General features: G+C 52.6%; 1 protein-coding gene and 2 non-coding genes across 3 annotated transcripts; 1 reads left to right on the forward strand and 2 right to left on the reverse strand.

The window, feature by feature from the left end:
• Nucleotides 1-963: 963 nt before the first annotated feature.
• TRNAV-AAC (transfer RNA valine (anticodon AAC)) lies at nt 964-1,036 on the reverse strand. The gene has a single exon. It is a non-coding gene; the product is annotated as a tRNA-Val (tRNA).
• Nucleotides 1,037-1,293: 257 nt separating this feature from the next.
• TRNAN-GUU (transfer RNA asparagine (anticodon GUU)) lies at nt 1,294-1,367 on the reverse strand. Its single transcript has one exon. It is a non-coding gene; the product is annotated as a tRNA-Asn (tRNA).
• Nucleotides 1,368-9,773: 8,406 nt separating this feature from the next.
• Nucleotides 9,774-19,577, forward strand: ALOX5AP (arachidonate 5-lipoxygenase activating protein). Its single transcript, XM_009938139.2, has 5 exons — nt 9,774-9,897; nt 15,728-15,827; nt 17,043-17,113; nt 18,018-18,099; nt 18,730-19,577. Exons 1-5 carry the CDS (start codon nt 9,828-9,830, stop codon nt 18,890-18,892), a joined length of 486 nt encoding a protein of 161 aa, XP_009936441.1. The 5' UTR covers nt 9,774-9,827; the 3' UTR covers nt 18,893-19,577.
• Nucleotides 19,578-19,817: the final 240 nt, after the last annotated feature.

Consider the following 19,817-nt stretch of genomic DNA (forward strand, 5'->3'; position numbering starts at 1 on the left):
CAGGCTAGCAGGGTGGCAGGGCTGACGCAGCCTGCAGCGTGCTTGCTTCTGCGCCGCTACGCACAAACACAGCGCAGCGGTTAACAGGGAGACGCCGACACCGCACAGCGCAGGAGAATGCGGCGGAGCCACGGGGCCCACGGAGGAGAGCGAGTGCTGGGAAAGGAGCGTGAAGAAGTAGGCCTGGCCTATTTTAATGTAGGGACTGGAAGAGTAACCTGCTGGGGCCCGGGTGCCTCTAGCTTGTGCTTTCTGGAGAGGCTGAAGAAACCCTCAGGAGGTGTTTCTCCTTGGACGTGGGTCTATATTAATTTTCTATGCAAATAACTATCTAAAGGGGCTTCTGTAATGCCCAGGATGGGGTTTGGGCTGCCTGTAATCGTGTCCAGTCTAGAAACAGGGCAAGTAGGCAACACATTAAAACAACCCGTGAGCTGCAAGGGTTGGCAGAACGCTGGGAAACCCACCACAGAAGTACCTGGCGAGGAAGCATCTCCCCTTCCCTCTTTAGAAAAATGAACTTTGGTCCCCGCGACCGGTCGTGTTAATGCAAATTCTGCCGGAGATGGAGAGCGGCGGAGCCCCGAACTGTTTTATACCCCTCTGTCAGGGGACCGTGTGTTCAACCTCTTGGGTGCTGTCTGGAGTTTTCTGGCGATGTTCAGCCGGTCCCAGCTGCGCCTCCCTCTCCTCCCTCCCGAGCAGGCGAGGGAAGCAGCTGTTGGCGGAGGGGAATCCGCCCCGGCCGGCCCTCGCCCCCTCCCCTCCGGGCCCCGGGGGCAGGCCGCCCCCCCCCGCCCCTCCCCGGGCCAGGACACGCTTGTGTCTCACCGCGGGGGATGCCCCCCTCGCCATGCGCTGCCGCCTCGCGAGCGCGGGCGGGTTTTGAAGGAGGAACCGGGAAAACTGGCGCCCGCTTTTGACACGAGAAGGAGAAAAAGATAAAATAAAAAGAAAAGCTGGTGTTTCCGCCCCGTTTCGAACCGGGGACCTTTCGCGTGTTAGGCGAACGTGATAACCACTACACTACGGAAACTCCCCATACAAAGCGTACTTTCTGCAGCCGCCTTGAGCGGGCCCACGGAGCGTGGCGGGGTGGGCGGCGCAGCACTGCCCCCGCCGCCGGCAGCTGGCATGGCGGAGGATCCGCTCCACGCCGGAGAGGCCCAGCGGCTGACGGCGGGTCTCAGGCCGCTCCCAGGGGCATAAAGGCGCCGCGGGCCGCACCCAGCCGCCGCGGAATCGGCCCTCAGGGGAGGAAAAAGAACCGGCCGCCACAAAAATCTTATGTTACGTCCCTGGGTGGGCTCGAACCACCAACCTTTCGGTTAACAGCCGAACGCGCTAACCGATTGCGCCACAGAGACGCGGTAAATTCATCATGGGCCGCGCGGCTCCTGATGCTGGCGCGACGCGGGTGGGGCGCGGCGGGTGCGCGTCCCCGCGGGGGGCTGCGGCCTGTGCCCGCGCAGCGGCTGCGCCCCGGGAGCGGCCCCGGGAGGGCTGGGCTGTGAGGGGGTCGGGGCCGCTGCTCCCGGCGCGCTGCGGGGCTGTGGACGGGCGGCTCCCGCGTCTGCTCCCTCCGAAGAACGTCCCTTCCCTTTCGCACCCGGCCTGTCCCGTAGGAGAGCGGGGGAGGGAAGCAGTGGACAACCAGAAAAAAATAGGGTTGTAAGTTCTGTCTGTTGGTGGGATCGCTCTCTACAACTGCCTGCATGGAGGTTATAGTGAGGTGGGTGTTGGTCTCTTCTCCCAGGTAACTAGCGATAGGACGAGAGGCAATGGCCTCAAGCTGCGTCAGGGGAGGTTTAGATTGGATATTAGGAAAAATTTCTTTACTGAAAGAGTGGTCAGGCATTGGAATAGGCTGCCCAGGGAGGTGGTGAAGTCCCCATCCCTGGAGGTGTTCAGAGAACGTGTAGAGGTGGCACTTCAGGACATGGTTTAGCAGGCCTGGTGGTGTTGAGTGGATGGTTGGACTTAATGATCTTAGCGGTCTTTTCCAGCCTCAATGATTCTCTGATTCTATGACTTTTAACTGCAGGTGGGAGCCTGAGAGCTTCTGTCAGGGACAGACCAGCCAGCAAGCAGGAGCTCTGTGAGTGGGCACTAAGGGCGTGTAAGAAAAAAATGAGCATCAGCACAGTGCTTAGCACGTGGCCAACGCATCCAACATCTTTTATTCCAATAATTTCAATGCTGAAAGCCTAGTTGTGACCAGAGACTTGAGGAACAGAAGGCAAAATTCATCCCACAATATTCCAACACCTTTGATAATTATTTGCAAGAGCGAATGGAAAATGGAGACACTGACAGAAACGAGTTAGGGCGAAAGAAACCTCTCAAAGGGGAGCGGAGGGGACAACGCGGGAACCTGCTGCCCAGGCAGCCTGGCTTCAGCTCTAAAAGGCCTGTAAAATTAATTATTAAACAATCAATTTGCAGCTACCTAAAAGGTAATAAGGTGGTAACGACAGCTAGGGTGAGCTGGGAAAACCAAATCGCGCCAAAGGAGCGTCATTTGCCTTCAGGAATCCCAGGCCCCAGAGAGGAAGGAGAAAGGGTGGACCAAGGAAGGCATAGCCTTGGTGGATGAGGATCAGGTCAGGGAATACTTAAGCAACGTGCACATGTGTAAGTACGTTGGCCCTGGTGGGAGGTACCCCACAAGTGCTGAGAAAGCTGGCAGATGTCATTGCAAGGTCTTTCTCAATCGTCTTTGATCTCTCTTGGCAACAGAGAATTTCCCAAGGACCGGAGGAAAGCACATCACCCCCAGCTTCAAGAAGGGCAAGAAGGATGACCTAGGGAACTACAGGCCACTCAGCTTCGCCTCACCATGGGAAGGCGGTGGATCAGCTAATCCTGGAAACCATCTTCAGTCTTATCGAGGACAAAGAAATCATCAGTAGTAGTCAGCATGGCTTCACCAAGGGGAAGTCACACTTGACCAACTTGATAAATTTCCATGGTGAATCGACCGACCTGATAGATGAGACAGTGGCAGTGGATATTGTCCACCTGGACTTCAGTCAGGCCTTTGACAGTCTCCTGTAGGATCCTCACAGAGAAGCTGTTGATGTACAGGTTGGATAAGCAGATGGTGAGGTGGATTGAAAACTGACTGAACAGTTGTGTCCAGAGGGTGGTGGTCAGTGGGACGATCTAAATGGGGGCCAGTAATTAGTGGTGTAGCCCAGGGATCAATACTGTCCAACATCTCTGTTAATGATCTGGATAATGGGGCATAATGTACCCTCAACAAGCTTGCAGATGACACCAAACTTAGAGGAGTGGCTGATGGTACACCAGAGGGTCATGCTGCTATCCAGAGGGACCTTGATGGGCTGGAGAAATGGGCCAACAGGTACTTCGCGAAGTTCAGCAAGGAGAAGTGCAAAGTCCTGCAGCTGGTGACAAACAACCCCATGCACCAGTATATGCTGGGGGCACCCAGCTGGAAAGTAGCTTGGCAGAAAGGAGTTTGGGGGTCCTGGTGGACACCGAGTTGAACATAAGCCAGCAATGGGCCTTGTGGCAAAGAAGGCAAATGGCATCCTGGGCTGTGTTAGACAAAGTATTGCTGGCAGGTCAAGGGAGGGGATCCTTCCCCTCTGCTCAGTACTGGTGAGGCCACACCTGGGGTGCTGTGTCCAGTTCTGGGCTCCCCAGTACAAGAGAGACATGGACATACTGGAGAGAGTCCAGTGAAGGGACTGGAGCATCTCTGCTATGAGAAGGCTGCGAGGGGACCTTATCAATGCTTATAAATATCGGAAGTGTGGGTGTCGGGAGGATGGGGCCAAACTCTTTTCAGTGGTGCCCAGTGACAGGACAAGGGGCAATGGGCACAAACTGAAGCAGAGGAAGTTCCGTCTGAACATGAGGAAGAACTTCTTCCCTCTGAGGGTGACGGAGCACTGGAACAGGCTGCCTAGAGAGGTTGTGGAGTCTCCTTCTCTGGAGATATTCAAGACCCGCCTGGACAAGGTTCTGTGCAGCCTACTGTAGGTGACCCTGCTTCGGCAGGAGGGTTGGACTAGATGACCCACAGAGGTCCCTTCCAACCCCTACCATTCTGTGATTCTGTGATTCTGTGAAAGGCTGCAAGAGCTGCGACTGTTCAGCCTGGAGAAGAGAAGGCTTGGGGGGGATCTCGTCAATGTATATAAATACCTGAAGGGAGGATGAAGAGAGGATGGAGCCAAGATCTTCTCAGTGGTGCCCAGTGACAGGCAAAGGGCATAAACTGAAACACAGGAGGTTCCCTCTGGACATCAGGAAATGCTATTTCACTGTGAGCATGACCGAGCACTGGCACAGGTTGCCGAGAGAGGTGGTGGTGTCTTCCTCCTTGGAGATACTCAAAAGCTGCCTGGATGTGGTCCTGGGCAGCTGGCTCTAGGTGGCCTTGCTTGAGCAGGGACCAGGTGACCTCCAGAGGTCCTTTCCAACCTCAGCCCTCCTGTGATTCTGTGAATTTCCTCCTGTGACAAGGTGCCTGGTTGCCGGGGCTCTCTGGGGGCCACCGCACAATGTCACAGTGGCTGCTGAGCAGCTGCTTCTTGGGAGCGAGTGGGGGAAGGCGATGGAGAGGAAATCCCCACGAGGTGCCTCTGCCGCTCGCCGGGCACCACTCAAACCCTGCCAGTCAACAGCTTCCCAGGACATCAGGGGGCTTTGCCAAAAAGGCCTCAGAAGGGACTGTCCTGGTTCCCGCTCGATTCTCTGGTCCCCCGATAGCAGAGAAAATACCAAATCTGCAGGTATGCCCAGGTTGGAGATGGGTTTCCAGCATCCAAGTGGAGGGGCTCGGATTCAAACTGGTCTTGCTACATTGCAGCAACACTCCAGGCTTAAGCAGCTGGAATTTAATAAAGATAAACCCAAACAACCGCTCTGGGGAAGGCGAGTCCCGGTGCACAAACTCTGTTACATGAGGCTCGCCGGCGAGGCGGGAGCACTGCAGGAATGGACCCGAGGGTGGAGTGCAGCCGCAGGGATGTCAGCGCTGCGGCCCTCGCACAAAAAGGCGAATTTTGCTCGGGAGAGCAGTGGGTGAGACATGGAGGGTAAGGAGGAGGCTGCACAGGGGGTGCCCGGAGGGATGACGGGCTCTGTCTTCAAGCGTTGTGTTTTGAGCTGAATTTGGACCAATGGAGTATGGAGACAGGAATGAAAAGGAAGAATTAGGAAAAATTTTTCTACTGAAAGAGTGGTCAGGCATTGGAACAGGCTGCCCAGGGAGGTGGTTGAGTCACCATACTGGAGGTGTTCAAAAAACATGTAGAAGTGACACTTCGGGACGTGGTTTAGCAGGCCTGGTGGTGATGGGTTGATGATTGGACTTGCTCATCTTAGCGGTCTTTTCCAACCTTAATGATTCTAGGATTCTAAGCGTGGGAAACATGGAGAAGGAGGGGTTTTTGAGGCAGCGCTCTGACTGCTCCCATGGTGTCATTCTCTTGGCCACGCGAAATGAAGACAGCATTTAAAAAACTGCAGCGTTGCCCTTTTCTTCGTGTCGCACTTCGCGTTTCCAGCTCTGTCCATGCTCTCCTTTGGGGTTTTGTCAGGCTTTGGCAAGGCTGCGATACCGAAGCAGACTGATATGGTGGCAGGCAGTCACACAAACGTGTGTGTATGTACTTTATATTTGGTGGTTCTGTGGCACTTTAAGTTTGCGAAGCGCAGTGCTGATATTAACCAACCAGTCCAAGGGGATCGTGTCCCGTTGCATTTATGATAAAGCGTGGTGGCTGTGTGTCGCCTGACATGTGTATGTAGGAACTTCACAGAAGCAGCTTTTATTTGAGCAGGAGACAGACTTTCACTGGAGTTCTTGAAGCCTAGCGCTGAGCAGAGTGCACGAGAGGAGAGGAGGGATGAACATCCCCAAAAGATATTTATAGATCTGCGTTCCCAGCCCTTTCCTCTTCAGTATGAAAGAAATTCTACAAAAGGATTATTTTGACTGGCTGTTGAAGATTTCCAGAGGACAAGATTAACGTGCGGGAAGCCTCGCAGCGCAACTGGAAAGGCTACGCTGGCTTTGCACATTTTCATGAGCTTCATGGCTCGCTGTGTCAAGGTTATCTTCGTGCGACAGGAAGACGGGGATGTCAAACAGCAACGCGGCAAGCGAAGGGCTGGGGTCTGACAGCAGCTGCTGAAGCGCAGAATTACCTTTGTCTGCAGAACGCCGACCGCAGCTGGGGGTTACGGCGGATGCAGGCACTGTTCCCCAAGGTCTCCAGCCTTCCCTCTCCCTTTTTTTTTGCCTATTTGAAAAAATCGTGTATTTCACCTGGCCGGCTGGGATGTAATGGAAGTGTTTTGCAGTGATCTTGCTCCCAGGTGGACAGTGTTTTCAGGTGGTGCCAACTTTGCCTGACCCAGACAGTGATCCTGTGCGTATCCCACAGAAGAAGGGGAGGCAAGAGTCTCCCAGATGTTTAGGTCTCAGGGAGAGGAAACAATTTGATGTGTAGATATGGCAGAAGCTGTTTGCAGAGTCATTTTGGCCCCACTTGCCTTCCTTGCCAAGGCAATTCACCAAATTGCAAAAAAATTGCCAGAACCTCCTTCCATCCTGCAGCTATTCCAGTGCCAAGGGCGATGAAAAGAGAATATTCCCCCCCAGGAGGGGTTTCTGCTCTGTCCCACTGTGTTTACAACAGTGTCGCTCTGCCGCAGTAAAGGGACAGGACTTCTTCAGGATCTCTCATACCCTCTTGCTTTGCTCTGCTTTTCCTTAAGCGGAGTCCTCAGAGTGATGTTGCACTTCAAAACCACCAAAAAAAGCGCAGTTCTTATTTTAAGGCAGCTGTACCAAAGAGATTCTTGCTGGCAAAGCTTGTTTCTCCCTACACACCCAGAAATCAGCGTAGCAAGCCCGAGAGTTGATGTCACGGCTTGCTTTTTTTTTGCAGGGAGGGGTGTGAAGCCCTGTTTTCCTCCATGCGTACGTGCAGGATGGCATTGGAGTGAACCTCAGCAAGAGGAAGGAACGGGCTGGGTTTCCAGCGAAGCGCCGGTGCGGCCGGCGGGCCCTGCGGTGCTGAGCGGTGCTGGGACACAGGCGGGAATTGGAAGGGGCAGAGCGAAAGAGCAACGTGGGAATGGGCATACGGTGAGAGGCACGGAGCGACGGGAAAGCAAAGCGGTGAAAAACAAAGAGCTGGACGAGGAGAAAGCAGAGGCATCGGCAGCCCAGCCCTCACAACCTGACCTGCACATGGGGACATGTTTTTTCTTCTTTTTCTTTTTTTGCATTATGGCGACTTCAGACGTTAGCAGCCTGATTCCTATGCCCTTCAGTAGGAGAGTCCTGCCAGACTGAAGGGAGCTTTGGGAAGTCTTTGAAAGCAGAGAAGCATGTGCTTTCTCGTGGCAAGCTGGAGGAGATCTCAGAGCAGCCTCGTCTCCTGCTATTGCCCCTTGTAAAAGCAAGCCTCAAGCTGCCTGGTAGGTTTACACCGGTGTAAAACAGCCAGAAGAAAGAGAAGGATCAGCGCCTGCTGTGGGAGGGTGGCTCGGATTTGTCCTGCTGCGGATGCCCTGAGGAACTGTGCTGTCTCCTTTGTCCTCGCCCATCAGCAGCTCCCTCCTGCCAGCCCATGTCCATGCACAGTCCTTTCTTCACAGTCTCGGCACTGTTTTCCCTTTGGATGATATTCTTCTTTTGACTTAATTCCATAACCGCTTTTAGGTTATGGGATTCTCTCCTCAGAAGATTAGTAGAATCTTAGCATTAAACACCATCCTTAAATACCAGCTATGATCCAGTGCTCAGTAGACCACAAAACATAGACTTTGGTGCTCAAGTAAGGAAAGGCCGTTTTGTGGGAAAAAGCCAACTTCAGTCCAAATAAAAGCATTCTTAAAGTGCTATTGTGCTTTCCTTTTTGTTCTTGGTTGCTTTTTGGGTTTTTTTTCCCCTAAAGCAAATTTACCAAGAGTTAAAAGTCTGGAGAGAATATCACAGGCCAAATCTCAACCTAGATATTGGTTATTGCCTTGCTGCTCACACAGTCGTGTCTGCATGGACTATGGGGAAAGTATCCTAGAAAGCTGCCTTCTTTTAAGTTAATAGAAGGCCACAACTCGCAGTGTGAATCACCTACCTCTCAGCCAGCCTGTTTCTGTGTATTTGCTTGTACCCAAAGTACCTGGGAGTTTTCCATATCTAAACAGTACAGATTATAATAATTTGCATGATAGAGAGACTGGATAAGAACACCGTTGGAGGTAAACATGTCCCCGTTGAACAAGATGGATTTCGCAGCTTGGCTGGGAACTCCTACCAGGCTGTGTCCCATCCAGAGAGAAGTAACCAGTTGTCCGGGCATGGTTTGGATGCTGGGTGGCACTCAGACTTTCTGGATAGCATGTGGTGGAGTATGGACAGACAGACAGGCAGATGGGACAAAAGTTGTCCAGGACTCAGTCCAGTGAAAATGTTGCTTTTATTAGTGTTCAAACCCTACTAAAGGTAAGGATTTTTCATAAGGCTTTTGCCCATCAGGTCTCCAGGGAGAGACCTTATAGCACCCTTCCAGTACCTGAAGGGGCCTACAAGAAAGCTGGAGAGGGACTTTTGACAAGGACATGCAGTGATATGACACGAGGTAATGGCTTTAAACTGAAAGAGGGTAGATTTACATTAAATGTAAGAAAGAAATTCTTTACTCTGAGGGTGGTGAGGCACTGGAACAGGCTGCCCAGAGAAGCTGTGGATGCCCCATCCCTGGAAGTGTTCAAGGCCAGGTTGGATGGGGCTTTGAGCAACCTGGTCTGGTGGAAGGTGTCCCTGACCATGGCACGGGGGTTGGAACTAGATGATCTTTAAGGTCCCTTCCAAACCAAACCATTCTATGAATCTATGATTCTGTGAATATGGGCAAAAGGGAGCAGAGCAGTTACAGTTGGCAAGTGATGTGCATTTTGGATGAGGATGCTTTCCAGTGATCTGACAGGAGTTGTGGGACTTTCTGCAGCCGTCCAGCACTGCAACCTGTGCTTTCCTGCCATCTCTGTCACGATGTTGAAGCCAAGGTGTGAGCATGGTGCAGCAACTGTGTTCAGCCTTATCGTGCTTCGACTACTAAAATTGGGGTACAGTTGTGAAGTCTGAGACTGTAAAATATTGAATGCTGGCTGCTGTCACGGTCTCTCAGGGAGTTATTTGTAGAGAGAAGGATGCAGGATCCTTCCCTGGTAATGAAAGATGTATTTCTGTGCCCACCCTTGATACTCTTAGCATTTCTGTACTCCCTGTTCAAATATACCAGGTGGAGCTTTTGCTTGTGACCTGGAGACCTGGAGTCTGCTCACTGGCAAGGCTGATGGAGATGTGACCAGGGAGGGAACACATCTGAGAATAGAAGCATTACTGAGACTTGCCAACATTATTTCTCCTCCCAGCACTTGCAGGCAATGCCACGATAGCCTGGCTGGTCTCTTCCAGCCTTGCCGCTGTTCCACACAGCTAGCCAAATGCTCAGACATGCTTTAGATGGCAAAGATGCTGTTTTGCTCCTGTGAAGGAAGGGCAGTAGAAATATTTCCACATTATGTATCCTCTTAGATCACGGACATATAATCTCTTGTTTCTCTGGGCTTCGTCTGTATACGATGAGTGAGCGAGTGAGCCTGTGGCTGCGCTGCTGACAGGCACCCGAGTGCGGGTGCTGCCACTCTCCTGTGAAGCCATAGGAAGTGTTTCACGACTCAAGATAAGAAAGACCTTCACTTCCTCCTTCTGTGCTTGCAGGGCTGAGCTGCCGCCGAGGCTGCACCATCCAGCCCGACAGCCTGCTAGCAAAATGGACCAGGAAACCCTGGGAAGCGTTGTCCTGCTCGCCATCGTCACCTTGATAAGCGTTGTCCAGAACGGTAAGATAAACACAAGCGTTTATTTAAGGTCTAAAAGGGAGCTGAGAAAAGTTGAGGATGATGTATGCTGATCTGTTCTTTGGCTAGATAATCTCTGGTTACAAGTGCGTGTGTGCTTAGGCATGACTTTGGCTCTAGAAATGATCTTTTAAGCATTTAATTTTGCATGCTGTTGTTGCGGTATCTTGGAATTCGCATGGTCCTACTCAGATATCGTAGAGTGAGTCTGTTATACATATGTCAGCTAATGAAAGGACTAATATGCTGGGGGACCCCGTGACAATATGCATTTTGGTTTGACGACTGAGACCTCCTTTCCTGGTTGAAGTCCCTCCTGTGGGCAGCCGGGGCTGCTCTGCAGCTGGAGCCCTGCTGCCGTGGGCAGGGGCCGGGGGGCTGCGATGGGTCAGACCTTCCCACGGAGCTGGGTGGAGGGGACAAAGCTGCACCGACTCATGGCAGGGGTCTGTTTGGGTTATTTGTGGGCAGGCAGCTCTCCTGCTTTCCTGCATCTCCAGGTCCTACAGTTCAACTGATCTCAATTAGCGGCGGTCCCAAGAACACTGCACATTTCCTGCAATGGAGAAGTTTCCTTTTTTAGCTCTTATTCAGATGACCGTGGTCCCTAGTATTCCTCAGGATTTTTTAAATAAAACAACAGGTTTCTCTCTTGTGCAAATCCAGTTTTAACTTGATCATCGGCTCTCACAAATACTTAACCATTTTAGCAGGAAATTCTGCCCAGAATACGGAGAAGGGAGTGAGCTTTGCCCCAGCTGCACTGAGATCACCTCTGTTCAAAGAGGGTCGGCAATGGGATGGGGGGTTGAAGTAGATGCCAGAAATCTGCTTTGAAGCCTTCTTGGTGTGAATGAGAGAGTCCCACTGAGCACAAGCCCACGTCCGGTCCTAGGAGACGGGCTATTCTTGGGCTGCTGCAGAGAGGGGAAGTGCTGGGAGCCTCGGCACCAGCCTGGCTGCCAGAGAGCAAAGAAAAAAAAAGAGATGCAGACGGGTTTAGTTTTGACGTAGGTGCTAAATGCAACATCGTTTAGCGCAGCGCTGTTTTCTGGTAAATGCACAGTGCGTGATGTCACTAGAACACGGCACATTGAGATCAGAGCACAGACAGCAATTAAAAGAATGTGTCAAATACACGTCTTGCTGTTCAACTGGATGACTTTATATACAATTTTTTCCTCTCGCTCTGAAACTCAGGCATTTGCCTTCCAGCCTGACAGGCACTTTCACCTCATGGAAATCCACCTGTGAGCTTACTGACCCAGCTGCTGCAAACGGGCAGCATGGTGCTTGGCAGAGGGCTTCGTGTGCCAGGCACGAGTGTCACACAGCCCTAAACCATGATTTCAGTCCTTGCATCATCTGATTTCCTTCTCCCAAACTTTCTGTCTAGCAAGGCTCAACTGATAGGCAGTCCTGCAATGAATGCAATAATTAGGGCAGTAGAAATGCTTGTCAAGGGACATCAGTTTTACCGAACTCTTGCTGTGTCTCTGGTTCAGCAAAGCACTTGGGCATCTGCTTGACTGTCTTTAAGTACATGAAGTCAGTACCATGTAAATTGGGGTTTATAAGCTTTTCTGCATCTGGTCCGAGATTAGAAAACCGATCAGGTGAATGCTGTTATTCCCAAAGCTGGAGGTGAGCTGTGGTGCTGCCTCAGGCTGATGTCCATTTACTGTCACCTTGTTCATGCTGGGAATCTCCATATCCTACAGAATGACTCGTGTGGCCGGATGCTGCCATGTCACACATGTAGCTTTAGGTTTTGTTCCTACATCACAGACATGTTGCAACTCAGTCACTTTCAGGGCTAATCGGTGGTCATTGCTGAGCAGATCGGATGGAGGAAGCAAAGAGAAGTCAACAGAAAGAAAGGGCAATCTGCATGTTTGCCAGCACTTGCTAGGTTGGAGCATCAGCGCACACTTTCTGTTGGCATGAACTTGTGAAACAACCAGGCTTGGACTGAATTCTCGTACGTTAACTTGACCAGAGTGAGACTGCAGTGGTTCAGGCTCAGGGCAGCCCGTGCAGCCCTGGGGCCTCAGGGCATCACCTCCTGGTGCAGCTCAGCTGAATTAAACCCCTCAGCTCCAGCCCTGCTCCGCTCACTCATCTCATGCCGGCTTGTGAAACCACACTTTTGCCTTGAGGTTCAGGACATAGAGCAGGAAATACAGCCATGGTGTTGCAAGCTACTTCACGCTGTGGTCTCCTGTTTCCCCAATGCCAGGTTAACAGGAGCCCAACACTGCTGAGATGGGAGTGCAGACCTGCAGCAGGGGCTACCCCTGGATGTGATCTGTCAGCTCTGCTCTGTTCCTTTGCAGAGCATCAGTCCAGCTGAGCCTCAAGGCAGCCAGGACCCACCTCTTGGACTGCCTTCTAGGAACGTTTTGGGACCCTGCAGGGCATGTGAGGTTGGCAGGGCTAAGGAGCCACAGAATATGGGAGCCACTTTCAGGGCGAAAAGCTCACTTGAAGCAGGAGGTTCTGCCTCAATGTATGATGGTGATATGCTGGGCTCCGCTCCGATTCTCTGCCCTCACCTTGAGGGTTCGCGTGGTCCTGAGGAAATACAGCCACTGTGGTGGGTTGGAGGTAATCCACCCAGGAATTTTCTCTAGCTAAGAGGTGGACACCTCATGTGAGGTGATTGTCTAAGCTCTTTCTTGAGTCAGTGGAGAAAGATCAGCACTTCAGTGAGGTGGTTTCTCTCATGCCAATAGTTCTCTGAGGGATGGATTGCCTTTCTTCTGTTTCCCCCTGTCACTCACTGTTTACAGAAGGAAATCATCTATCTCCCCAACACTCCTCAATGTCTCTGAAGTGAGGCGAGACAAAGCCTGTTCCTCACCCATGGTGCAGATGTAAATGATAACCCTACTTCTGTCCTTTGCCCTACTGCCCAGTCTTTTGATGAAAGATCCATACACCACATCAGAGATGGCAAGAGCTTCCAGGACCAATGTCTGGACCTCCACAGCCAGATCCTTCCCAGGAGACCCAGCACCCCCAGGTCTGCCTAGTCCTGATCCCAGAGGCCGTGCACAAGGAGTGTCACCGCTGGCACTTCCAAACTCATGTCCTTGGTGACCACTGTCATCTTGGACATGTCTGTGTTCAGCCTGATGTCTCTCAGCATGGCAGAACCTCTCTGCAGTGGCATGCTGGCATTTGGAAAGTGGCAGCACCTGCAGCTGTGCAGAGGGAGGTATATGTAGCTTACTCTTGGCTTTCTCTGAAACTGTGGCATCTTCTAGTGATTTCACATACACGCTAAAAGGGAAGGAGATGTGCTACATAACCCAGTGAGCCCATAATGCCCCAGACCTGCAGAAAGTGTTTTGCCATCACAGCAGCTTTGCACTGTATAAAAAATTGCTGTCCAACCTAGTCCTCTTCAACTAGGTCATCTTAAACCCCTTAGGCAGGCTAATAACCCCATGCCAAAGGCTGGGGTGGCATGCAGCTAGAGATGCTGGGAGCTCTTGGCAGCTGTGCTGTCTGCGCTGGGTCCCCCAGGACCAGCTCCTCCAGGAGCCGGCCAGTGCACCACGCTGGTGGCAGTGGGAAGGTGTTATGGGTTTGCGTGGCAAGGTTGTGGTAGCAGCAGGGCTATAGGGGTGGCTTCTGTGAGAAGCTGCCAGAAGCTTCCCCTATGTCTGATAAAGCCAGTGCCAGCCAGATCTAAGACGGACCTGCTGCTGGCCAAGGCCGAGCCCATCAGTGATGGTGGTAGCGCCTCTGTGATAACATAGTTAAGAAAGGGAAGAAAAAAAACTGTGTGGTGAGACAGCAGTTAGCGAGAGAAATGTGAAGATGTGAGAGAAACAACTCTGCAGACACCAAGGTCAGTGAAGAAGGAGGGGGAGGAGGTGCCCAAAATGTCAGAGCAGAGAGCCTTCCTTTGCAACTTGTGATGAAGACCATGGTGAGGCAGGTTGTTCCCTGCAGCCCATGGAGGTCCATGGTGGAGCAGATCTCTACCTGCAGCCCGTGGAAGGGACCCCACGCCAAAGCAGGTGGGTGCCTGAAGGAAGCTGTGACCCCGTGGGGAGCCCGCGCTGGAGCAGGCTCCTGCCAGGACCTGGGGACCCATGGAGAGAGAGGAGCCCACACCGGAGCAGGTTTGCTGGCAGGGCTTGTGACCCCGTGGGGACCCACACTGGAGCAGCCTGTTCCTGAAGGACTGCACCCCAGGGGAAGGACCCACGCTGGGACAGTTCGTGAAGAGCTGCAGCCCATGGGAAGGACTCGTGTTGGAGAAGTTCATGGAGAACTGTCTCCTGTGTGAGAGACCTCATGCTGGAGCAGGGGCAGAGTGTGAGGAGTCCTCCCCCTGAGGAGGAAGGAGCGGCAGAGACAAGGTGTGATGAACTGACCGTAACCCCCATTCCCGGTCCCCCTGCGCCGAGGGAGAGAAACGGGAGGGAAGCTGAGCCTGGGAAGAAGGGAGGGGTGGGGGGGAGGTGTTTTAAGATCTGGTTTTATTTCTCACTATCCTACTCTGATTTGATTGGTGATAAATTAAACTTTTTTTCTCCCCAAGTTCAGTCTGTTTTGTCCATGACAGTAACTGGTGAGTGATCTCTCCCTGTCCTGATCTCGACCCTCGAGCCTTTCATCATGTTTCCTCTCCCCGGTCCAGCTGAGGAGGGGGAGTGATAGAGCGGCTTTGGTGGGCACCTGGCATTTATCCAGGCCAAACCAAAACAGAAGGTCTGCAGCCTGGCTCAGACTGGGGATGCTGGCTCAAGGCAGCGTGTTTTTTTCTGGAGAAAGGCCATATGTACCTGGGGAATCACTCAATATTGGAAGGCAAAAAACTCAGTAGCTTTCAGTGAAGGCAATGGAACTACAAAAGACCTGCTTACAGCATCAGTGAGGGGAAAAAAGAGGTAACTTCAGATTCCAGGGATGAAATCCTGCGGCTTATCAAGTTATACTTCTATTGTTATAATAATAATATATTTCCTGATGGGTTATCTTTTATATGTATCTTTGGCTAATATTCTAAACCATCGAGTGATTTGGGTACACTGAGATGGGATGCACGATCACACAAAGCTTGCAGCTTGTAGCCTCTCAGGGCTCTGTCTGGTGTATTTAGGCACATGATTGATGGTCTCTGGTTTAGTGTCATCAGAAAAAATGTGTTTGTCAAGAGCACGATACATTATCTTGAGGTGCTGCATTTTTTCAGCAGCTAACACCCTGACACCGGGCTGCGGCTTAAAAGGAGGATACACGCGATATGGAGACAGAGAGATCAACCATCAGGACCAGGTTTTCAGTGGGCCTTTCTGGGAAATGAACCAGCCCTGCAGGATGTCCCTGGTTTGGCAAATGGGTGTCACCAAAAGAGAAGACACTCCCTTGTCTCCGTGCTTTATCAGAGAGCGAGAATTGTGTTTGGCAGCTCTGACTAGAAAGCTTTTTTCCCCCTGGGGGCTCAAAGGAGGGGGTCTGGGCTGTGCTTTTGCAGCAGACGGAGGTGCGAGCTGCCAGAAGCACAGTGCGGGGATGGAGCAGGGTTCAGGGGTGAGGGCCTGCTGCGAACACAGGGGCACGTCTGAGGTCACGTCGCACTCTTGCGCGGAGGGTTTGGCTGTGCCACGGTGACGGAGCGGGCAGGCTGGCCACATCCTGCACCTCCACGCACCCGCATCCTCTCCTGCCGTCCAGCCTGGGTGCTCGTCAGAACAGAGACGAGCCCACAAAGCCCAACTCCTGCAGTATCTCCAAACTGCACCTCAGAGCGAGTACTTTGCCTCAGATTGAATGCTCTGTGTTTTTTTAACAGCTTTTTTTGCTAGCAAAGTGGAGCACGAAAGCAAACACTGCAACAGCAAGGGGTTCCAGCGCCCGGGATCCTCCGCCTTCGACCGTGTCTACACTGCCAAGTGAGTAGGCAAGCCCTAAGGAGCCAGGGTGGGCACAGCGGGGTTCGTTTCTCTTTTTGTTAGGGTTTAATCCAAACCCTTGTGGGGTGCAGAGGTGGGCTCCAAATGCCCTCAGATGGAGGCTTTGTCCTCAACCCCTTGCTGTGTGCATTGTGGCAGAGTTCAGACCCGTGGTTCTCTGGTATGTTTGCTGGTAAACCCAGCTCCCTCCCGGACACCGTGTGCTGTGTTTATATGGGGACTTGCAGCCCTGGTGAGTACTATGTCCCTTCACTGGGGAACCAGTTCACCCAGCAGTAGCTAATGCTGGCAGTGTAACACAAGCACAGCCAGTGTCCCACGGGCACTGCGGCTCACAAGCAATGAGCCAGTGGAGAGACGCCGACGTGCCAAGGAGCAGCTTGGTGGCAAAGCTCATACAAACCCTTCGGTCCCCGGCAGCTCCCTCGGCATGCAGCTCTCTGCTTCTCCGCCACGTCCGTACCTCTTGTCTTTGACATCCCTTTGGAGAGAGCAGGGGGGAAAATTAATTCCAACCCAGAAGAGGAAAGAACATAAAATATCTTTTATAACCCATGAAGTACTGATGATGCGCTTGAAACTGGATGGGACGTCCAAGTGCTGCCTTTCACAAGGGTGCAATCTCTGCCAAGGGCAGAGTGATTCCCCCTCGGAAAGCATTCCCGGCTGAAGAAGGTGGCTGGAAATCATTCCTGTTCCTCTCCAAAGACACACGTTAACTCTTGGAGGTCCGGTTTTCCTTTTGTTGGTTTCATGCAGCTTCCAATGCCAATAACTTGATTAATATGGCTTAATTCCAAGGATTTTTCCAAGCCAATGAAGCACACAGTATCTATTTTGTGTGTGCCGCGATCAAACAGGGTTAGAGGAGGAAAGCGACTTTCATAGGTACCAGGCTCGTGCGCAGGGCAGTTTTTTTCCCCCTCAGGCAGGACAAAGGCATCCATTATCCGAGTGAGGAAAGGGGGAAGCAGACCTGCGGGCGAGGCAGCCGTGGTGTTCGGGCACGGACACGCCAGCCAGCCCCTGGCAGCTGGCAGGTCGGGGGCCTCCCACCACTCGGGGGTAAAAGCCCACCTGCAGCGGCATTAGCCTAGCCCAAATTCACACCCCGCTGTCCTTCGCTGCTGAAACATGTTGGTTTTGTTTCTGTTTCCCCCTGTTCTGACTTCTCTCTGGTAAATTCCTTTCTAGCCAGAACTGCGGACACACGTACCCGACGTTTCTGGCCATGCTTTGGTGCGCTGGCCTCCTCTGCAGCCAAGGTAACACACGGGGTTTTTTCCCTCTTCAGCCTTGCACCACTTTCAGCAAGGGACAGAGAGGTTACGCTTCCAGGGACCAAATTCTTCCGCAGCAGGGGCACCAGTCTCACCCAGCTACCCATGCTGTTTAATTAGCAGCGCACTCCCTGGCATGGTTTATGCCAACAGACGTGTTCCCAGACACCGTTCAGGACAGTCCGGGGCCAGGGACATTTCCCATAAGGCATTACGGATGACATCCCTCTGTTCTGGGTGAAGGGTGCTGGATGCTGCGTTGTTGACCCCTGGGACTGGAAATGGGCTCATCTGATTAAATTGCCAGAGTTGCTAGCCCTTCCCAGCGCTGAGGGAAGCCCAAGAGTATTTACCTGCATTTCTGAATAATGATCCCCTTTAACGCAATTTGAGTTTTCCGTGGCTGTTCTTTCTGGACGAGAGGAGTTTCCTGACCAGGAGAAGAAGGTCTGTTACCTGCAGGTGTGGGGAAAGCTAGAATTAGAGGGAAAAGGGGAAAAGCCTCTTTTTAGGTGCACAGAAATGAGTATTGGACCCGAGTATAGTCCTCTACCTGCTCCTGGAGAAGTGTTGTTGGCTGCCTTTGATTTCTGGTGACAGCAGTGCCTGAGCTGGCACCTTCCTTCCTGAGCCCAGCATGACGCACACCGGGTGTCTGCAGTGGGCACAGGCAGGATTACACCCACAAAGTCTTCAGCAAAGCTGGTGTGAGGGCAAGGAAAACGCTCTTTTTCCCATGCGAAGGTCTCTGTCCTGCTTCCAGCGCTCATCCCGCAGCCCAAGGCTGCAGGTTCCCGTTTCCCGGTCCAGCCTGGGCAGCAGATGGGGACAGAACCTACAGCGAGACCCGGGCTGGTGTGTGTAACGCTGTGCTTTGCCCTTTACCCAGCTCCTGCCGCCTTTGCCGGCCTGATGTACTTGTTTGTGAGGCAGAAGTACTTTGTGGGCTACCTCGGGGAAAGGACTCAGAGGTAAGGACTTGCAGAGACTCTACAAGATCCGGGATGCGTCGGCGGCTCGGCCGGACGCTGCTGCTTCCACAGCATCCTGCGGACGGCTGCTCGCACGGGGCAGCGCAGGAAAGCCCCTCTCTTCTGGGTGCGCGGGAGGAGCTGTGGGAGACGTGGGAGGCTGCCGTGGCACCGGGGTCCGCAGAGCTGCGGGAACAGAGCGGCTGCTTCAGCAGCTCCTGCTCACAGCCGCTGCAAACAAACACACGCGTTTGCGCGTTTCTGCCGTTGTTTGCACAAGATCATCCTTTCATGTGCATAAAGCTCATCTTGCACACATGCGGAATGAGGTTGTCCCACAGCCTGTCATGGCTAAGAAGACACACAGGTCCCTCTGAATAGCCACTTTTGTAACCAGCAGCAGCCTATGCTGAGCACAGGAGGCCAAACCCAGACCTAAACGGATCCTGAAAATGGCATCTAAGAGCTCGCAGCTGCCTTGCAGTGCAAGGCACAGCAGAAATTTGTCCCCTCTGTCTCAGCCCCCGAGGTCTTTCAGCTGGTCTCGGTGGCAGAGTCTGAAGTCTGAGGACTTCACGCGCGAGGTGATGTATGTTAATGAAACCCTTTCTCCCCTTTCTGTCTCCTCAGCACTCCTGGTTACTTGTTTGGAAAGCGCATCATTTTGTTCCTGTTCCTCATGTCCGTGGCTGGAATACTCAACTACTATCTCGTCTTCTTTTTCGGAAGTGACTTTGAAATGCACATAAAAACGATAACCAGCGCGATCTCTCCGTTGCTGCTCATCCCCTAGCTCCCCACCGCACGCAGGGGGTCAGCCTGCTTCACGTAGCGCTACCCAGGAGCAGCCATAATTCAACTGTTTAAGGAATGAACCCGTAACCCTTTTAGACTGCTGTAAATCTCATGCTTGATGGGCTTTGTCGTTTGATTTAACCTTGCTTTTTCCTTCAGGAAAAAGATTTATTGTGAGCACTCGGCATGCCCAGGGAATGGTAACAACTTTCAGTTAATTCTGTAGCGTTTTTTCCCTAAACTGCAGCTTGCAAGCTGATTGTGGACTGGAAGGGACATTGTAAGCTTGCTTCACAACTGCGTTGGCCTTAGCTTTTGTCCCAAAACCCAGAGGCCTCTCAGCATCAGCCCTGACCGATGGCTCCTGCGGTTATCCTCATGCAGAGGCACGGCCCTTCGCTCGCGTCCCAAGGCACGGGCCAGCCCCTGCACCCACCCTTTCCCTCCCACTGGTTGATGGCCCAGCTCCCGCTGCTGCTGCAGGAGGGTGGCAAATTGCCCCCTGTCTGCTCTTCCTTGATAAATATTCATGTGCGTAACGCTCCCGACACTGATCTCATTTGCGCTCCAGCCTTTTTGTTCTCCCAGAGCTGTGGAAAGGGGTCTTGCGTAAATGAGGAGCTGGTGTATTGACGGTGGGGCTCGTTTTGTGTTGCTTGGCTTTGTTTAATAAAGCAGTCTAAAAGGATGAAATCTGTTTGCTCCCATCTTCTTGGCCTGGTGCGTGATCCCAGCGCTCCACGGCTCGGCAGCTGGCCGGTGAGCGGGGCAAGGGGAGAAGCACCGGGCTCTTTGTGCGAGCTGCTAATCGCCCTGGGCACAGCGTTGCAAGGACTCGAGTTCAACAACTCCCTCTCTATTAGCAAGTTAAATTTCCTGCCTCCGTCACTAACAATGTGGCCCTGCAAGCCCGTAGCGAGGAG

Source organism: Opisthocomus hoazin, chromosome 1 (assembly GCF_030867145.1).
Source record: "Opisthocomus hoazin isolate bOpiHoa1 chromosome 1, bOpiHoa1.hap1, whole genome shotgun sequence".
NCBI classification, from domain to species: Eukaryota; Metazoa; Chordata; class Aves; order Opisthocomiformes; family Opisthocomidae; genus Opisthocomus; species Opisthocomus hoazin.

Excerpts from the sequence above, each read along its gene's own strand:
- ALOX5AP (XM_009938139.2), top strand. The coding sequence starts at position 9,828 with ATGGACCAGGAAACCCTGGGAAGCGTTGTCCTGCTCGCCATCGTCACC. Across the intron at positions 17,114-18,017 it reads TGGCCTCCTCTGCAGCCAAG|CTCCTGCCGCCTTTGCCGGC; the intron begins GTAACACACGGG and ends CCCTTTACCCAG. Across the intron at positions 18,100-18,729 it reads CTCGGGGAAAGGACTCAGAG|CACTCCTGGTTACTTGTTTG; the intron begins GTAAGGACTTGC and ends CTGTCTCCTCAG.